This window comes from Alligator sinensis, unplaced genomic scaffold, assembly GCF_000455745.1.
Source record: "Alligator sinensis unplaced genomic scaffold, ASM45574v1 scaffold13_1, whole genome shotgun sequence".
NCBI lineage: Eukaryota > Metazoa > Chordata > Crocodylia > Alligatoridae > Alligator > Alligator sinensis.
Window position 1 is genome coordinate 1,288,151 of NW_005841909.1, and position 21,018 is coordinate 1,309,168.

At 43.1% G+C, this 21,018-nt stretch overlaps 1 protein-coding gene across 3 annotated transcripts; it reads left to right on the top strand.

The window, feature by feature from the left end:
* The first annotated feature begins 2,307 nt into the window (after window positions 1-2,307).
* Window positions 2,308-21,018, top strand: TBPL2 (TATA-box binding protein like 2). Of its 3 annotated transcripts, none has more exons than XM_006018655.3 (7): window positions 2,308-2,509; window positions 8,291-8,712; window positions 9,824-9,911; window positions 13,590-13,681; window positions 14,321-14,488; window positions 18,161-18,255; window positions 20,572-21,018. In XM_006018655.3, the coding sequence occupies exons 1-7, from the start codon at window positions 2,459-2,461 to the stop codon at window positions 20,649-20,651; spliced, it is 996 nt and encodes a 331-aa protein (XP_006018717.1). In that variant the 5' UTR covers window positions 2,308-2,458; the 3' UTR covers window positions 20,652-21,018. The 3 variants fall into 3 exon arrangements, with proteins under 3 accessions (XP_006018717.1, XP_006018719.1, XP_025053730.1); XM_006018657.3 differs by lacking the exon at window positions 2,308-2,509 and adding an exon at window positions 4,244-4,301; XM_025197945.1 differs by lacking the exon at window positions 2,308-2,509 and adding an exon at window positions 7,936-8,072.

The following is a 21,018-nucleotide window of genomic DNA, read 5'->3' on the forward strand; positions in this document are numbered from 1 at the left end:
AGGGCATTGTAATATCCTCTTACAGCGGCTTTCATTATTCAAGTCTACTTTTTTTAGTATCAAAGCCATTTCATTTAGGTTGAAAACTGTCATGTTTCTTTCAGTTTTCAATCTCTGTAGTTTAACTAAAGAAGCCTAGATAGCCTTGATAAGCAGAAGCGTGAAGTGTTCCTTTCTACCGAACCAGGGGGAAAAAAAATTTTTTTTTAAGTAACCAAAATAATTGGTGAGGTCCTTAGTTTGGATTGTTGTTACTTAATATGACCAACATACAACTGAGTGAGTAATGACAGTTTTTATATATATATATATATATATATGCGTGTGTGTGTGTGTGTGTACTCAAACCATATTACTGAATAGACACAACTCGGGTTTCAGTTCTTCCAGCGAGATTATAATGGAATTATCCAAGCTCTCATAAAAGAAAGGTTTCAAATCTCATGGTCGTATCAACAACCTTGAACATCTGACTTCATATAACCAATATAGCAACATCTGCTTGCATCTGTAAATACCCTGAAATAACAGCATTTATACAGCCAAAGTGAACTGCCCCAAACGTGATAATGGAAGGGTAACTCTGAAATTAACTGCTTTGCCAGTCAGGCAACACTCCAGTAAAGGACTGGGAGAGATAGGTACATCGTAGCAGTTTCCTGCTTAGATGGATGAAGGAGGATCAACTCTTCAAGAGCCCCAGCCTGTCCAAAGACAGGGAATGTGGTTCAGAGGTTGGGAAGGATCTAGCCTGCCTGAAGCAGCATGGCAAGACATCCAGCAGATAGTTCCTGCATGGAAGACACAGGTCACCACCCACCAAAAACTCAGCCATCTGAGGAATATATAGGACCCATGTCTGCCTTAATCCAGCCCTGCCATCAGTGACCTTTTTGATAGCATTTTAATGACTTTTAAATCCAGCAAAGGAACCTGATGGAATCAGGGACTCCTTGCATCCACTGACATTAAACTGACCTCAGACATGAGACAAGCTGAATAGAAAAAACTGCAACCTATCGAACTGTCTGCAGATCCCAGTTCCAATTTAGCTCTTGAAACCACATTAACTGTCCATTAAGTCTCAGGTCTTCTCTCAGATGCTCAGTGAGCCCATGTGCATTATGAACATTATTCTGAGATCCAATTTAAGTCCCCCTAAGGCCGAAATAAAGCCCAAAATATTTATGGAGTGCCTTTGTGTTCAACAACAGTGAAGACTAAAGTCTTTCTTTGAGAACACGAGATTGCTCTGTAGCACAAGTCACTGCTGTCCTCAAAATGAGGGCTGCTTGTAACCAGCTATCTAACAGACACAGACTTCACAAGCCTGCAAAACATGCTGCACTTGACACTTTCACTGAGCACTGAGGAGCAAACCTGCAAAGCCATTCATCAGCACTATATTAGAATAAATTGTTCTGTTTAATTAACTTCCTGAGCCTGGGAGGGATGGTTAATTATGACCAATTAGGTACGCCAGGTTAATTGTACTTGTTTGCCTTAGCCCCACCTGCACAAAAGATTTCCTAGCTGGCCTGTAGATAAGTTTTATATCTTTGAGCAGCTTATTACCTTGCAAGAGGTCATAGCTACTTGTAGATGCTTTGCTCTGTGTAAAAAGTACTTGTTTTCAGCCCCCTTTCAGCACCAGCTAAGAAAACTCTGCCTTCCTTTTAGAGTTACAATTTTAACTTTACAATATTGGCTACAAAAAAAATTAGTAAATGAAGAAACCCTTAGGAGAGGATAGTGGCCTGGATGCCCCAAGTGCATTGGATTCAAAATGGCTTTCTGTTGACACCTGCTCTTTTAATGAGAGCTGAAAGGCAAAGATCAGACCCAAATTTGGGCCAGCTGAGAAGGATGCTGTCTCTGATGCCCAACCAAGGATTTACAAGTCCAGCTTAGCAAGGGACTCAGCCTGCTAGCCCTTTTCCTCACTGTTTATTTAGCTGGGAAGGTTTGTGAATCAACATCTTCCCCGCCTTGGGCTCCCTATTGCCTAAATCCCTGAGGAGGCAGCTGCACTTCTTGCAGCTCACTCCTGATGTATTTCTCCAGCTGCTGGGATACTCCTAGGCAGCCAAGAAGGGATTGCTGGGAGCAGAGAGGAAGAGGAAGCAGGGCCTAGAAGCAAGTCTAGTCCCCACAGTGCCATCCACAGGGTAGAGGTGATGATGCCCATAGTGGGGCAGGAGGCTTTGATGCTGCTGGGAGCAGCCCAGGTTCCTGGTTAAAGGAGAAAAGTTTAAACTCTCTGCTCCCTCCCTCCCTCACAGCAGCTGCAGCTTGGTGGGGTGAGGGCTTCTTAACATGATGAGTCCCAGGTGGGGGTGGGTGCTCAGCACTGCTCCCTGTCTGCAGTCCCTGGCATGCTCCAGTACTGCCTGGTTTGCTTGGCTGCTCAGCAGGACGTGAAGTCTTTTGCCCCTGAGTAGACCCAGCTCCAGGGCTCATGGATGGGGAGGCCTCACTGGAAAGCTACCTGGATGAGTGCACAAGCCAGGTGAGCCCTGAGGGGTTGCAGCAGGCTCTTGGTGTAGGAGCAGGGGTAAGGGGGGCTTAACCCCTGGGGGGGTCCTGAATTCCCCCCCCCCCGGTCTTCATGCCCCTTTTGTCCTTAGCCTGCACTAGTGTCCCTACCAGCCCCTCTCTCCCCTATGGGGCCACAGCAGGGTCCAGCACTGTGGCAGGGGCTGGGGCCTTGACCCCTGAGAGTCCTGAATCCCCTCTGGCTTCATGCCCCTCTCTCCTCAGCCTGTACTGGTGTCCCTGCCAGGCCCCAGTGTACCCAGGGGGCTCCCAGTGGTACCAGGTTTCTGCCCCTGCCCATCCCCATCTGCCCCTGTACATTCCTTGCATGGCTTATCCCCACACCCCAACAGCAATGCTGCTGCTAATCCACGCAGGCCAGGCAGCCGTCAGTCCTCATCTCCTCCCTGAGCTGCAGTCACCTTGGACAAAGAAAGACAGCTCATGAGATCTGGTCCAGCCTGCCTGATGGCAATCTCCCTGCAAGAGCTAATGCTCTTCCAGCCCCACTGGCTCAAGTGGGAGACTGGGCTCAGGGGCAGGTGGCGTCCTTAATACCAGGGCTCTAACCCCGCTGCAGATTACAGCAGGCTGATGGCCTTGTGGGGCCTGGTGTCACTTTCCTGGTGGGGTTAGATGGGTAGAAAGCTCTTGGGAAAGCTCCCAAAGTGTTTAGAAAGACCCCGTTCCAGGCTGTGCAGCAGGAAGGAATATCAGTGCTGCCCCTGCTTTGAGCATCTGCTTGGAAAAAAGGGGCATCAGTAGCTATTGAGCCTGGCGATGCGAGGCGTGGCTGCTGAGTCGGAGCTTCCTAGGTCTGAAATGCTGGAGGCTGCAAGTGGAAGGGGGACGGGACCCCTGATCAGAGCCAAGTCTCTCCTTTCAGCCTCTGCACTCTGCCCATGTGACACAGGAGACTGGGCAAGACAGACCTGTGGTCTGACCCAGTTGTTGGCAGTTCTTATGTTCTTATCAGGGCTGGATTAACTCTTCAGTGGGCCCTAGGAGGCTGAGACCCCCCCCTTGCTGGCACTGCTGCCCATGGGGAGCGGGGCTCAGAGCCACTGCTAGGAAGCAGTCACCACTGTGGTGAGGCTGGCGGAGGAGAAGGGAAGGGAAGTGGAGGGGGCCATTTGTGCTAATGCTTTGGAGGGAAGGACCCAGACCCCCTGCTTCAGCTCAGGGCCCTAGGCATGTGCCCACTTTGCCTATGTGTTAATCTGGCCCTGGTTCTCATGATGCAGCCTGATCTGGGTTCAGAAAGCTGCTCTCAAGAACTAAATCCTTTTTTTTTCTCTACCAGTTCATTACCTAGAGGAGGTGGGGGGGCATGGTTACAGGGGGGAAAAAGTGGGGACATTTTCAATCATTACTAAAAAAACTGAACACCATGTTCTCACTGTTCTTCATCAGCCCTTAACGCCTTTCCTTCCCCTCTGACCTGCCAGTTCCCCCTCTAACAAATGCTTTTGGTCTTGTCCTATTTGAATAGTCCATGCAGTAATTGGAGAGAGGACTGAACCTCAGGCCTAAAAGGAGAATGGTAAATGCCACTGATAATGTGAGGGGCTAGCCGGAGAGGGAGAAGATCCTAACTGGTTAGGACCTGCAACAGCCAGGCCCTGTCGTGCATTTTGTGGTGGTGTTTGTACCTCTTATTTCTTACAAATTCATTGTGGTTTGTCTGGATCTGGTCCTGTCTTGCACTTTGATTCAGACAGGCTGGATTTCTGTATCTGCACTGGGCTATTATGCCCTTGAAACCGGTAGGTTAATGAATGGGAGAAGTGACCACTTATAAATTGTTATGGGTGGGGAAGCAGGGGGGTGAGAACAGGGTAGCTAATGCTGTTAGTCTTGTGATGCATGGATCAGCTCTGTCTGAACAGTGCCTATCGCAATGGAGTAGAGCTTTAATTATTTTTTTGACCCTTGAGTGCTTCTTCAGTACAAGTGAGACACTCACAATGGCACTTGCATTAAAGCAGGGTGGCCAACCAGACACCAGCCCTACCTTGGGTCCGTATCACCTCTGCTACATTGATGCCATACTTGGAGGCTATCCAATTATACTCCCAATGGAAAATATGTCTTTCTATCTCTGAAAGGGTATGTGTGTTTCTTTGGGGGAGGGAACAGGATCAGGCGGTTCTCCAGAACCATGGAGTTGATGGTAGGCACCATCATCAATGACATCTGCTAGCTTAGAGAAAAGCACTTGGCAGCTACCTTGGTACAAAGTTTGTCTGGTCTCTCTTCCTTTCCCCTTTCCCATGCCCTTTCAGTATGTCGTCCTTTTCCCCCTCCAAGCCAACTTTTTATAACATGTAAGTTGTTTTTTGTTTTTTTTTCCCTTGAAGTATTAGGGAGTGAGATCTGAACATGAAGCTTCCTCCCTACCTGGTTACTCCCTATTTTTTAACCCTTGCTGTAGTCATTTGACCCCAGTACTCTTTCCTGCCATGGCAGGGGGTTGGACTTGATGATCTACTCGGGTCCCTTCCGACCCTACCAACTATGAAACCCTCTTCCGGCACTTCTGTTCTTTTTCTCATACTTGTTTTTTGAAAACTCTTGCTCTTTCTCTTGCTTCACACCCCATCTCTTCCACCATCAAATTCTCTCTCTCTCTCTCTCTCTCTCTCTCATTTGTGCCTTTAAACTGTTCATTCTCCACTACCTCTCTCTCCTTTATCTGTGTGATGCTCTCTTACTCTGCTCAATGCACTTTTATACAGTACTGGAGTATTTCCAGTGCCCTCTGCAGGAAAGGAAAGTGTATTGTACCTAATATTTAGCATGTTTCTTCCACCACTCCCCACTCAGTAGCTGGGTATTAATGAACTACATGTGAGCAAGCATTTGGGTAGATCCAGAGGACAAGCTGAGATCAGAGAATGCTGTGATCTTTAGTTTCTGGAGCTTCCTTGTCCCACTAGGGTGGATTGGGTGTAGATTTGTCTACCTCCTTGACTATACTCGTGTCTCACTTGACATAATTCTGTTGTCTTCTGAGACAGACAGATGCTGCCTGCTACTACTGCTTCTGGTGCTAATATTGTGTCCGACCTGTGTTGGGAAGCAACTAAAGAGGAATTGCTGTCATTTCAGAGGTGTTTCTCCAAAAGTGAATAATTAGTCATGCAACAAATGCTTGCTAAGTAGTGGAACTAGTTCTGTGGGTTTTTGGAGACTTCTACCTAGACTTAATTGCACTAACTCATGCTCCTTTTTGGGCAGTATTGTACTATTTTTGAGGCTTCTTCAGTGTCTGCTCTATACACAGGAGATCTTGGAAAAGCCACTTCTCCCCTCCCCACAACTAATCTGAAGCAGTGTGTGGATTTCAAATGAAGGTGGCCTTAGGATAATTTTTTAGCGTGTTTGGCATAAGTAAATGCCTGCCTATGGCTTTCAAATATTTTATGCTAACAGAGTCCATGAAAATGGTGTGTATGGGCGTACCATTGGTATTTATTCCTTGGTGCTTTCGAGGTTCTGTTTTGGAGTGAAGAGGGACTTTTGTAATGTCTATACTGGATTGTGTGATACGTAAAGCTAGACAATTTTCAACACTAGACAAAATGTTATACACTTTGTCTAAGTTATTGTTTTGATTTTAGGTACAGTGTATTTTGTTCTGGAAAGAGGTGCATTTTGATACTTCCAAGGAGCATGCAACTAACTGTTTCTGCGACTAGCTACCGTCTGCCAAGCTAATAAAGGGAAACTGATAATTTTTCTCTCTCCCTTGCTAGAAATAAAATTTCCAGACATGCCCAAAATGACTGAAATTCTGAAGTCTGATTACTTTGACTCTTAAGGAGCCTAAATATGATTCTGAACATAAGTTCTGCCACTTAGAGCTGTACTAGATAGACCATTGATCCATTACTGGTACCAGATGTTTCAAAGGATGGTGCATGGTGTTTAATAGCCTGTCCCTACAGAAGGCTTCTTCCTGGCACTTAGTAGCTAGACGTGCTGGTGCATCTTGAAGCATCAGGGTTTGTGAACCAAAGCCAGCCCTGTTATGAATTCTGTTGTCAGCTGTTGAGAGGAAAACAATTGAAGCTAGATTCCTAGACAGTAATGTGCCTAATCACGATCAAAGCTGGTCAAGACTTACCAAATGCTATTTGCTCCCCAGCGCCAACATTTTCTGTGGCTTGGGGGAAAAAAGGAAGTCTCACTTTGGACGCTCTTTTAAACAAAAAAACGGGTTTAACTTTTTGTAATGTATTAATAAAGGCCTTAATATGTCTTGTCCTTTTGGCTAGTCTGTAGTGAGAGCAGCATTATGGGAGGACAAATAGGTTCATTTTTCTGTGTGTCTGGCCTTGATGCACCTTGGCCTGACTTTCCAAAGAGCTGGGTGTCTGCAGCTCCTGTTGCTCAGCCTGAGGTCTGGTTTATGCTCAACACTAATTGAAACTCTCTAGTCAGGTGCTTCTTGAGACTGCTGATAGCTAGTCTTTCAACATATTTGGCATAATTGGAGGATAACATGGGAGTACTTCCCATTGATCAGTGAAAAGGTCACCCCTGCCATCTACTGGACTTAACATGTTCTCACAGTTCAGTAAACTGAAAAGGTTTTATATGCACAGTAAAGCTGGCGTCACCCGAGATGGTGCCAACACTCATTTTGGTGTCCAGTGGAAACCAAATTACTACAGAATTATACAGTGATCAGATTCCAAACTTCTAGCTAAACTACCCTGTCATTGGCTAGCAATGTATGCATATTCTGCAATCTCCGAGGAGTTAATGATTTGCACCAGAAGCTGAGCGCTTTATATGATGTGATTGCACAAACTAAGTTGAGCTATTGTTATTCAGTAGCTCAAATATTGCAAAAAATTAACTTGCGTTATTAGGATTGTGCTTGACCTCTGTTGTCGGTTTCTTCTGAGGGGGGTGGAGGGTCCTGTATAGGTTCACTTACCGTTTATGGTACTGTTTGGATGCTCATTCAGTAGTTTGTGTCAAACTCCTGGATTTGTTCAGCCCCCTAAACAAAGACCTAGCTGCATTCAATGAGTCTTTCCTATACCTTTGGCTCATGTCCTCAGCGTAAAGCCACAAGTTCCTGTAGCTGTTGCACTGTAGAAAGATGGTACTTAATAAAAACCTTCTTTAGCCATTGTGCGTTCAGGGAGCACAGTTATGTATTTACATAACTCATGTATTTTACAGAAGAGATGATCCTGACAGAAGCAAGACTTCATTTCCCTGTCTCCTGCAGTGGTTAACATCAGGCCTGGGTGATCTAACTCAGGAAGCGAGAAGTCTCTTCAATATTTTCTTAAGTTCGAATCGGAGGAGCTGTGTTAGGGACCTGTATGGCCCCAATTTTGAAAGGTGTTTTGCGGTCTCTTTAAAATCATTGGATTATTGGAAAAACTGAAACAAATGCCTTTTCTGCCTTGCTTTGAGGTGGCTGAAAAGGGCTAACGTGGTGATGAAACCTATTTTCCAAAACCCTATTCTCTGGACTTCATACACTGAGCTGGGTGAAAGTCACGGGAATAGAGGTCAGTGAATTGTGAGCCTATAGGAATACTTCTGACATGCTTCTATATCTTAACTTGAAAGTATTCTTTGCTACTATGGAGTGGTGAGGGGAAATGTCATATTGAATTTTCCTGCATTAACTGAGAAATGCGTTTTCTCTTCGATCTTTGAATTGAAGTAAATGGGATTTTGTCGTCTTAAACATGCTACAATTATTTTTCTCTCCTTAAATTTTAAGGATGACCTTTCATCAACTTGTCCTCAGCTATTTGCTCCCATGAGCCCTTATGACACGGATCTACCGATTCATTCAGTTGAAGATGCGTTGTTCAGTTCTCATCTTAACCAGTCCAAAGAGCTTTCTACAGATTTTTCTTCTGTGGATCTCGGCTTTCTCCCAGATGATATTAACCAAGAAAATGAAGAACAAACTTTTTCTGAGGATGGTCATGAAACAAAGGAAGATAAAAATGTGTTACCAGCAGAAGAGCAAGATAGTGGCATTGTCGTGGATGAGAGCAATCTGCCACAAGTGGGCTGCACCAATGTAACCCAGCCATCGCCTGACACTTCTGGTGTCTATCCCCCCTTGACACCCATGACTCCTATGACCCCAATGACCCCTGTCTCAGAAAGCTCTGGCATTGTTCCTCAGTTACAGTAAGTACACTTAGGTCTGTGTGAAATTTTTATGTGAGGACAGACCTGTGCCATGAATGCTGTGGAATACATTTCCCAGGAACCAAAATTGCTACAAGCCTTCTGCCTTGCATTTATAGTGCAAGGCATATCTCTTTGATTTTTGACTTCTCCAATATAGCAACATGTGGGTTTGCTTGTGCCTATGTAAATACACTGAATGGAAAAGCCTGTCAAAGCCTCTAAAAGCCTACCGAAATGGACTGCTAGTATATGTGCTTCCCCTGGGAAGAGGATGAGAAGGGAAGGAAAAAAAAACAGCCTGTGACACATTAATCATAGTGCTAGTAACACTTGTATTATGGTGGTGAGAGATTTTTTAAAAACTTAGTACAGAATAGGTAAAGGGGTAAAATCCACTGATTACAGAAATAGAAATAGATCAAGTGTGATTCAGGCTTTCACAGGTGAAAGCACATTTTCTAGGGGAGAGAGCCAGTCGTCTCTGCACAAAATAGCATCTGTGGATTTCTTGGGGAATGTCAAAATGCTCTAAAGCCTGCAGGGAGCAGAAACAGCCCCTCTCCATGACCCTGAGACTGGGAAGGGAAGGAGTGGGTTCACCAACAGAAACGGAGAATAGTGGCCTCGGCAGAAGCCAGGCTGTTGTTCTTCCCTACCTCACTTTGACTGGAGAGGCTCTTGGCAGAGAATGCGGTCTCTTCCTTTCTACCTGGAGAATGCTATAGCTAAAGAAGTGTTATAGAGTTACTATCTTTAAAATGGGTTAAATACTTAAAAGAATCTTGACTGCTTTATCACTGAAGGGCAAAACATAGTTGAATATATTCAGTAGATGCAGCAGTTTAGTACCTTTTTTTTTTAATTTTCCTTTTCTAATCTTTAATAGCTTTTAACATTAGGCCACTTTACTGATTGCCATGAACTCCACCATATGTAGCTTAGTATTCAAGTAGTAATTAAATGGCTAGGAAAGGAAAACGTTTGTTAAATGAGCCATGGCTGTAGGCTATGTTGGTAGTTAATAGCATTTTTCATAGACGGTTTTGCTCTGCATTAGCTTACACACAACTCTGAAGTGATTTTTTTTTTTTTTTCCTTGTTTCCTCAGGAATATAGTGTCTACTGTAAACTTGGCTTGTAAGCTAGATTTGAAGAATATAGCTCTGCATGCCAGAAATGCAGAGTATAATCCAAAGGTAAGCATTAAAGAACTAGTTTGTAGGGCTTAATACTTGATGCCATTTATGTTCTAATTTTGTTATACGATCGTTTCTTAATTGAAAGCAGTTGCTCGGTTCATTAAAACCTGATTTCAAACTTCCTTTAGCAGACTGGGATCTCTTTGAAGGTCGACCATGTCTGTCTCCTCTTTATTTTCTTTCCTCTCTTGCTGGGTATCAGCAAAGCACTTGGAGTGGTCTAGTTGTAGGATGGATGGCCTGCTCTGGACAGAGAACTGGGCACAACCTGCCAAGTGACCAGACAGATGCTTTCTGCTGAGACAGATCATCTGATTAGAAAAGCCAGCAAATAGATCAGGAGAAAAGATGGGGAGAGGTTAGCGGGCAAGGAACTTCGGGATCAAGGTGGGGTGGGAGAGCTACAGGGAACAAGGCCCAAGTTCTTGGGTACGTAGCTTCTACTGTGGAAAACTGCAGGGAAGATATGGGGTACGTGTAGAAGACTTCAGGTCAGGAAGAAAAGATGATTGATGTACCAGATTCTGTAGAAGGAAAGTGGTGGGGAGGTGGGAAAACTGAAGCTCCTAGACAAAATTTTTGGTGTGTTATCTTCCTTGCCCAAGTCTCCTGAAAGGACAAGCTGGTAGCCTATGTGCTCTGCAAGGTTTCTTTGTCTTCTAGCTGTTGCTAAATAAACAGGTGAATTGAATTTCAGAATATGGAGCATTGCATCTTGATCACTACAGTAACAATAAAACTGATCTGTTTCCTTCCATAATAAACTTTAGAGATGGTGCTTCCAGGTCAATGAGGTCCCTGTGAAGTTTCTACTATGTCCATGATTGATCCTGGAATGAGTGCCTTGTTTAGCCTAACATATTTTGGAGGAATGAGTCAATGTGGAAGAAAGCCCTTGCACAAACCTTTTAAAGATGTACTGGAATCTCTTCTCCAATGTCTTTGGCTGGGTGTGGGGGAAAAGTCTTGAGCAACTCCAAGACCACAGCAAGAAACTGTATCAAGTGTCTGTTCAAAACCAGCCTTTGCTATCTGTGGCTTCTTCCTGTGTTGGCTAAGACTGGAGTGTGGTTCAGTCCTCTTTGTACCAAAGGAGACATGGACCCAAAATCTATTACACACCAAAGAAGTCTAAATGATGCTTCCCTGGCTCTTAGGCCTCCAAATCATTTGAGTACAATTTTATTCCACCCTAGGCAGTGTCCACAAGAACTCTACCTGGATTCCTTCATGTTTCCATTTTAATCCTAAAAAGGTCACTAGTGCAGTGGTTTTCAAACTTTGTTCTAGGGAACCCTGGGGTTCTGCAGGTATGTCATCAGGGGCTCTGCAAAGAGACCAGCTATAATAGAGAGGGCGGGGAGGTATTTGATCCCAGCAGTCTTTTCTGCCCAGAGCAGGGGAGCTGGACCTGATGATCTCACAAGGTCACTTCAAGCCCTAAACTTCTGTGAATCTGTGGTGCAGTGCCATTGCCAGACCAGGTCACCTGGCTCTGCACAGCTCATAAGGCCTGTGGAATCGGGGGTAGAGGTTCTGTGGCAGAAATGATATGAAAGGATTCCTTGAGTTTAAGAAGCTTGAAAACCACTGAATTGGTACTGCTGCACATATTTGGCAGGGAGCCAGAATATGCACCTATATATTTAACTTTCACCTAACCTCTGCTGTGACCCAGTTCTGTTTGGGAAGAGCATAAACTTCCATGAAAGTCTTCATTTATTTAGCTGGAGAAAAAGCAAAGTGCGTGACTGATGCAGAGAACCTACATGCAGCTTGGAAGAGATCACCCATCTTTTACACAATAGCCTGTTGGTCATGGCACCTGCCCAGGAAATTGGAGGCCTGGGTTTTAGGCCCACCTTGGTCTCGGAGGCTATGAACAACATCTCCCAGGTCACTGCAAAATGCCCTCACTACTAAGCTATGCCCTCTTCTTTTCTTCTATCCCTGTGGTCCTCAAACTTTTTAGACTTAAGGCACTCCTTGGGAGATGTAAACTCTTACCCTTCACTCTTCATTATAGGAAAATTAATACAGCAATTATTTTATTGCAAAGAACTCAGCCCACTGCAGACCAGAATATTTTTAACACACTGGATTCTTATTTGAAATCTCTGGGCTTCTCTTGTTAGCATTGTGAACCATGATTCACAATGCTAACAGTGTGGCATCCTGTGGCACCCCGGTTGAGACTCTGGTCTATCCTTCCTGTTGAAGTTGGCCCACTGCTTAAAAAGGAATGTGAACATCATAGCCAAAAAAAAGGCAAACAAACTGGATACAGACTCTGGTTTAGTGATAAGCAGGGATCCTGGTTTTCGCTGATTTTAAAATTCCGTTTCTGTTTAAAAATAAGCAACTCCAAATCCACATTTTTCTATGCTTTAAATGAAACGTGACTAATATATCAGTCTATATATAGTGGTGTTTCACTTTAATTATGGAAAAATGTGGATTTGGGATTACTTTTTTTTAAACCAAAAATTTGAAATGTTTTAAGTTGGAGAAAGCCGGAATCCCTGGTGGTGAGGAGGGCACTTGCCTGTGAGGGAGTCATGACTTCTGCTCCTAAGGTCATGTATGCATTTACCAATAGGTAGCTACTGGAAAAAAAAATACATGTGTGGCATTAAGAGTAGGACCCTGAATCCATGGCTTCCTCCCTCCCAGAAGAATGCCCACCTGGCTGAGGTGCAGAGTCATACTTGCTCTGCTCTGAAACAAATGCTACTGCCACTTAGATGTGCTGGTCTGAGCAGATATCTCTCCTCTGGGTGAGTTGGAGTTGGGTCTGGAGGCATGCAAATCTGTCCAGTGGGGAGCTCTGCATCTTCCCAGGGTGAAATAGGATTGCTGTCCTCTCTGCCTTGACGTGTAAGTCTCAGGGAAGCTTGCATAAGCAGCCTATAAGGTTTGGACATCTAGAGGTCCAGATCCTATTCTGCGTACAGTCCTAAGTCATGGTGCTGGCTTATGTCATGGAGCATCAACCCAAGGGGGTTATGAACACAAGTACATGGGTTATGGGACCCCTCCCTTCTCTGAGTCCAGGGGCAGAATACTGTACACCCTTTTACCATGGCACTGAGGAATGTTAAAAACCTGTGTCTGCAGAATGGCCAATAATACCAACTGGGTGAATAGAAAATGGGTTGATGAGATGATGGATTGAGCTTGCTACAGTGCACAGCTGTTTTTATATGGCTCTCTGGCCTAAACTTCCAAAATTAGGAACTTGGAGAAATCAGGCTTTTAAATCCATGTCTAGACATCTAAATAAGTGCACCAAACAGTTCCCTTTGAGCTCAAATAAACCTTTCATATACCTTTATTTTTCCCTACTATAGAACTACATTTTATATATTCTGCTGCTAATTTAGGCTCAAAGGCAGCTTTTCATGACATTTTAAACAAAAATTGAAGGTGATAGCTGGCAGGCTTGTAACAAATAGTTCTTGTTTCAGAAAAGAGACTTAAATGGAGAATAAGAAACTGCTAGGTGAATAATGTATGTTATGAAGCACGCACGAGTGAGTAGCACCTGTGCTTGCAGTTTGTCAGAGCTGTACTGCAAATTTCTAAATAACCCTTTTTAGAGTTGTCACTAATGTGAAAGCTGAACTCAGCCTGATACCTTCATCGCAAGGTAACATGGTTTGACTTTTAAACTAGAGGTTTGCTGCAGTGATCATGAGAATCAGAGAACCAAGAACAACTGCCCTTATATTCAGTTCAGGGAAGATGGTCTGCACGGGAGCAAAAAGGTAAGGAAAACTATGTCTACATTTAACTCGAGCACCAGGCAACATTTTGAGACGCACCTTTTTAAACTACCTACAAAAGTCAACACCTGAAATGCTAAGAGATGAGGCACTGCTCCTGAACACATCTAGCTATTTGTGTAACGGGAGTTGCAACCAACTGAACTACAGGCAGCTGTTGCTCAGTATAATATTTGCTCAGCTCAGCTTAGTAGACAAATGGCGAAGTTCCAGGAATCAGTACATTAATGCCACTTTCCACTCATCTCTGCCATAGCTAGGAAGTAACTTCTTTACTAAGCGTCTCACTCTAGATGAGTTGCGCCCCTAGCAGGGATCCCCACTTTCCTTGAAGTTCATTCCTCTAATGCTTACGCCCCAAATCCTCTTTCATGAAAACTGCTGGGTCTTGCTTTTATCAGTGTTTCCCCAACACTTTTTTTTTTGGCAATAGCCTCCAAACTCTAACAACTAAGATGCCAATATTAGCCTTCCAAATGGCTACTTGGATCCCCTTTGCTCCTCCAGCACAAAGCGGGTGGGGATGCTGGTTTATGTACCCAACGAAAGTTTCCTCCTGAAGTCCACATAGCTTACTCCAGTACACCTGGCTCCTTACTCCTGTCTCCCTGCTCCCTGCAGTGAAGAGCAGTCACGACTTGCAGCGAGGAAGTATGCACGTGTGGTACAGAAGCTTGGGTTTCCTGCCAAGTTCCTGGACTTCAAAATACAGAATATGGTTGGCAGTTGTGATGTGAGGTTCCCAATCCGCCTGGAAGGACTGGTTCTAACTCACCAGCAATTCAGCAGGTATGTAGGTTCCTTATGCAAAGAATAAGGATTTGAGCTGGGAGTCGGAAGTCCCAGGGTGTTCCACCATTCTAGGCGGGGAGACAGCATGATTTGAAGTAGTCTTCTCAACCACGTGAATCGGACATTAAAAAAGGATAATGCACTTTATTTGGTCCAGCAGGTTTTATTATATCATTTGAATGCAAAAAGAAAGGGGTTCCTGACCAAGGTTACTCATGAAACAAAGCTGAGAGGGCTTGCAAATGCTTTAGAAGATAAGATCAGAGATCGAAAAACTCTTGATTGATTGGGGAACTGGGTACTAGACTGAGGAATGAATTTTATTCCAGACAAATGTAGAGTGCTATGCTGAGGGAAGAAAAAGCAAATGCAGACATACAGAATGGAGAGTATAACTGCCTAACCAGTAGCATTGCTGAGAAGGATTGGGGTGGGTTAATGAATCATTGGTGACTCATGTCAAGTCTGTGATGCAGTTGTTTTTTTAAGGCAACTGCAATTTGGCAAGCATATTGAACGTAATGTGTAGGAGGTGATAATGTCCTTCTCCTCTGTATTGGTTAGGCCTCAAGTGAACTATTGTGTGCAGTTCTGGGCTCTATAATTTAAAAAAGATGTAGAGAAATGAGATAGGACTCAGAGGCAAGCAATGAAGATGACTGGAATACAGGCAGTATTGACAGAACTAAGTACTTTCAATTTGGAGAAAAGGAGATATTTAGAGTTGAGGGGAGCGTATGGGCAGTTTTCAAATATTTGAAAGGCTTTTATAGAAATACAGGAGAAGAACTCTTCACAACAAAGCAAATTTAGGTTAAATCTCAGAAAAACTTCCTTACTGTCAGGACAGTAGAACATGCAGCACAGGAAAGCTGTGGAGTTTCCTTCATTGGCCATTTTCAAAAAGAGTTGTGATAACATTTGTGCGGGGAGTTGGACTAGATAATCCATGAGCTCCCTTCCAACCCAGTGATTCTACACTTTAAGGGAGAGGTAGTAATAGTTGGGAAGAGGTACTGCTCCCATGGTTTAGAGAGATATCACTTGTAAATAACTTTTCATAGATTCATAGATGTTAGGGTCGGAAGGGACCTCAATAGATCATCGAGTCCGACCCCCTGCATAGGCAGGAAAGAGTGCTGGGTCTAGATGACCCCAGCTAGATACTCATCTAACCTCCTCTTGAAGACCCCCAGGGTAGGGGAGAGCACCACCTCCCTTGGGAGCCTGTTCCAGACCTTGGCCACTCGAACTGTGAAGAAGTTCTTCCTAATGTCCAGTCTAAATCTGCTCTCTGCTAGCTTGTGGCCATTATTTCTTGTAACCCCTGGGGGCGCCTAAGGAATTGGCATCTAAAATGACACAAGGGATTAGGATACTATACTAGTGAGGTGCTGATGCCTTCTTTCCAGTCAGGTGTGTCATAGCATAACCTTGATGTACAGGACCTAGCTACAGCAATCTGTATCTTTGGAGCATCTAGAATCCAACTTACATACTAGACCGCAATACTTTGGCAGTACATATTTTTAAGTAATTGCTGTTAACTAACCTTTCCTGAATTTTTTTCTTTTTTATATAACGTGACAAAAGTCAAAAGGTTTTCTGTAGCAGTTTTGCACAGCGCCACTATTGATGTTAGTGGATACATTTACAACTCTGGATATAGTAACTACTTGTTTCGTCTACAGGTAGCTTAGTACATTGGTGGCTGGCTAGTCAAAACTGCTCTCCTGACTCCCTCTAGGGAGAGAAGTTATGCTTTGCAATTCTCTCATTGAAAGGAGAATATGTGCTAACCTACATTTATGGCTGCTTCTATTATTTCAAATTGTTATATGGACTCTGACCTGCTTTTCTGATGTGCATTACCTCTGGTTAAAATGAAGGACAAGGAAGTAATCTGTAAACATAAATGGCTTATTTCCTTCATCTTGCTTTTAGACAATTGCTTCTTGTAACAGTTACTGATGACGCAGTCATACGGAAGGAATACGTCTGATACTGCTGAATTTATGCTGTGTACAGAGAATTCTGATGTGCTGCAGGGTGTTCGTGAAATCTGGGCAGTACTTTCTAGGGTGACAATGGATTGATCTCATGTTGGCAGTATCTGCTGTTATGTGGAACATCAGGATTTGGGAAAATACTTCTAGTTTTCATTGGGAATAATTCCTCTAATTAAAAAATAATAATAATTCAGTTGAACAAACTCTTTATAAGTTAACTTAATGCTTGGCGTATGTCACAGCTCCAGCAGCCAGGACTATAAGCTTTAAAGCATCAGGTGCAATGGAATTATGTATCCACGAAGATACTGGAAGCAAATAACTTAACTGGGACGTGCATGCATGTGCACACACATGCTGCTGCTGGCTGTACCATTACCTGCATAGCAGCCATTGCTGCCCTAGTGCCACTGCTGTGGGCTTGGAGCAGCCCTGCTATGCCTCTGATGGAAGCCGAACTGTAGCTGAGAAAAACTTAGACAAAAGCACTTCCCATTGGTAAAAAACACAGAATTGAAGCCTGGACGCCTCTTATGGTATGATCCATATTTTGTCTAGATTGTTTAAAGTGAATGTGTACCCTCATCACTGGGAGACCAGACTTGGTGTGCTAAAATGCATTAATGCAAGGTAAGTCACTAGATTATAAGAAGTTTGGAAAGGGATGAAGACTTCTGTGCACTGTAAGTGGTTTGAATATGCGTCTCTAGTGTTAAGCTGATCACTCCTTCACTTAATGACACTGGATAACCTGACACCACCTTGCCTTGGTGACTAGATACTGTGAGTCTCTTAGTCTATTTCTCTACCTGTTATATTTGAAAGAAGTGTTTCTAAGGGCTCCTCTGCATGTGCAGGTTAAGGCATAATGGGATCTAATGCACGATACCCCACTTGTGCCACACATGCATGGCAGGAGGCGTGATTGTTAGATCGCGCATTAGAGCCCACCGTGCCTTATTGCCAGTGCAGTTGGAGCCCAATCCCATGGGGAGGGATACCCCGTGGCTGAGAGCCGTGTCAGCTGGGAGCTTGGATTGGCTGACAAGGCTCCCAGACACAGGGTGGTCCCTGGCCACTTGTTCAATTAATGGCATGAGAGGAGTTGGCTACGAAGTTGTTATACATTTTGTGGAATAACTCTGTACCTTGTTCCTCTTTTTTTTCATGCTATTAATTGATTGAACATGTGGCCAGGTGAATAATTTAAGTCATGAATAACTGCTTAATCAGGCCTGAAGTGCTATGTGTAGAGGGGGCCTAACAGCCTCTCTTGCTGGCCTCAGTCTATCCTGGTCCAATATTAGTGCAATGCCAGTTCCCACAAATCCAAGAGTGTAACTGTAGACTCTCGAACTGAGTGGCCCGCCTCTTAGGATACTGAACAGCCACAATTCCAGTGGGGACAGAAGTTTACAGGTCTCCAGTAGAAATGTACAGGTTCTCAGGACATGAAAATAGCAAACAAGTATCTCAATGTATTGGCTCCTAGATGAGACAGCTTCTTCTGAATGTGCTTAACTAACTAACGTACTAACCAGCCTATACCTCGGAGGGGAGGATCAGTGAGGGGGACAGTTATTCACTTTATGGCTTTATTACAGCTAGCAAAAATAAAACAAAGTGGTGTTCCTACCCATTTTTCCTTTTTCTTTAACAGTTATGAACCAGAACTATTTCCTGGGCTTATTTACAGAATGGTCAAACCAAGGATTGTGTTGCTTATCTTTGTTTCTGGAAAAGTTGTATTGACTGGTAAGTAATCTCCCTTCATACAGCAGTAACATGTGTATGAAGAAAAATTTTGTCTTCTATTAGTTAGAAGCTAACACTTATAGCACAAACAGTTTTTGCCAGTAAAAAGCATGGAGTATCCTTTTAGTGAAATATGAATAACAGCTATAAGACAATACATTACTAAAAGGCTTCATAGAAGTTCAGATAATTTCTCAAAAAAAATTCCACTCAACGAGCATCTTGAGTTCCTGAAGCAAAGCAATCCCTGACTTGTGACCAAGGTATCACCTTTCAGCATACTGTTAAGATCTGTCTTGATAACTGAGTCCATTACATTGGAAAAGATGCAAAATTCTCATAGAAATTAGTTTCTTCCCCTTCTTGATTAGAAAACTATTTTACCACTGCAATGCAGTATAGTATTTGTGTGGCTTTGGGTGGGAGGGAGCAGAAGTGCACTAAAATGTAATCTGTCTTTATCTTGGTTCGGTTCTGTTCTGTAGTACACCTGACCTTAAGCAAGTCCTGTGTTTAATCAATACGTATGATGGATAAGCCTTGAATTCAAGGCTTGTAGGTAAATATTAATATTCCTGGATGAGCACTCCAGAACATTCATTCTGCAGTACGTACTGTGTTAGGCAAATTCTCCTTTTGTACATCGAATAAAACTCTAAATTGTATTCCCGTCAGATATAAGACCTCTTTTACAGAATCATGAAAAGGTAGGACTGGATGGCACCTTCAGAGGTCATCTGGTCCAACTTAACAAAAGGGCTTCAGACGTGCTTCAGAAACAAACAAAAATGAGCTGCCCTTAGAAGGACCTTAAAAAATTAACAAATCCATGAACGAGTTACATGAATTGGACCAAGGAGGTATTCAGGATAAAAAGCTTAAATATGTTAATATGTTCTCCTCCAACCCCCTCCTTTGTAGGTCCTGTGAGGTCATGCTGGCTAGCTCCACTCCACTGATGAAATCCAAAATATTCTGAAGACACAATTAGCAAAAACAACCCTTCCCCCCCAAACCCCCCCCCCCAAACCAACAACAACAACAAAAACCCCAAAAAACAAAAAAACAAAACTCATGCAGCAGGCCTATAAGGGCTCAGGTAAGCCCTAGTTGGAAACTGGACCCCTACTGTAATAGGAAAAAAGGACTTCCTGAGCTCCTATGATCCTTTCCCCTAATCCAGAAGAATTCTCTGGTAGCTTGAATATCACAACTGAATGCCCGAGCAGGGCCCAGGGAGTGTGGTCGCTGTTATGTATCTCATTGGCTAGGAAAACTTTTTAAAAAGGAGCCAGCTCGGAAGTACATCTATTAAATGCCTTTTAGTTTGGCTAGAGGTTCACTGAAATGCTAGTTATTCAGTCCTAATAGTTCCTAGTTATACCTCCAAGCTGATGAGGAATGTCCTTGGCTACCTGTGGCTGGTTAGTGTGTGGTTTTCCATAAAAAAGTTGTATGTGGGAAAAGTCGTTGGGTTAAAGACTGCAACATGAATTCATATATATGATGGTAGAAACAAGAGGAAAAATCCTAAAGTTCTGATATGGGTTGGAGTGAAAAGTGTTCTAGAATTGGGAAATATTACAGATCAGTCTTCAAGATTCTGAGTGAATGCAAAAATTCCCTCTCCCCCTCTGCTTTTTCAAATGTAATTTCCCATTAACTTACCAACAGTGCAGAACTACCTTAATTAGTCTGTGCAGCTTTCTAAACCTAATTTGCATGAATTGTTCGTAAGAAAGCTGAGCACTAATTGCTGCCTAATACTTCAGTCCTACATGTAATGTAAAAATGGGATATTTGATTAAATTTGGATGTAAAAATTAGTGAGTTAAACTTTGTCTCTCTCTTATAAGAGACAACAATAGAAACACTGCCAGAAAATGTTATGACTTCCCTTTGGACTTTCACCCAGTAGTCTATTAAAGGCATCTGCATCTGTAAATATGTTTTAGCATGTTCATGTAAGAATCCAAAATGAAAGATTAGTACCAACCAGTCTTTCTTTTTCAAAATGAGAATGGTGCAAAAAATGAACGAGAAATTCTTTCCAGTCCTATTCTTGTTCCAATCTCTGGTGATGTTGGTGTCACAGGAAGAAGCTTGCTGCTCAAGTTTCTCCTTTAAAAAAAAAAAAAGCCTTGAGAGGTTTCCCCCCCACCCCAGGGAGGTGGTTTTATAAGCTGTTGGATGTCTTGATACTGATTTTTATTGGATTTCAATGGATGTGACTTAATAGTAACTGAATGCAGTCTTGTGCGTGCTATCCTAAATCTTATTCTTAAAAATATTTACATTTGTCCAAATGTTTTATAGGTGCTAAAGAACGTTCTGAAATCTATGAGGCATTTGAAAACATCTATCCTATTCTAAAGGGTTTCAGGAAGGCATCTTAATACAGCTTGTCAGAAGACTAGAAGGAATGTGTGAGTTTGTATGGTCATGCATACAGCAAATGTAAGAGCGTTTCTGAACCAAAATACACAGTTCTGGCTTATCAAGTGGATAAAGCCATTTTGAACAAATGGAACAAATAAGACTACTTATAGTTACATATTTTGCTGTAAGATTTGAGTTCCATATGAGTTTGGTCTGTTTTTGTAGAGCTCTATTGAATTCACACTAAGGAGAGCTGTTTTTGAACAAGAATATAAGCTAGGACCATTGCACTTACAAGCCATTTCATAATGTTTGTAATAAACCCAATGTGTGCTTCTTCAGTAGAATGGAGCTGGTGCCATAATGCAGTTTTGTTGAAATGTC

Coding starts and splice junctions, on each gene's coding strand:
- TBPL2 (XM_006018655.3), top strand. CDS start 2,459: ATGGATGGGGAGGCCTCACTGGAAAGCTACCTGGATGAGTGCACAAGC. Junction 13,682..14,320: donor GTCTGCACGGGAGCAAAAAG/GTAAGGAAAACT, acceptor TGCTCCCTGCAG/TGAAGAGCAGTCACGACTTG. Junction 18,256..20,571: donor TGGAAAAGTTGTATTGACTG/GTAAGTAATCTC, acceptor AATGTTTTATAG/GTGCTAAAGAACGTTCTGAA.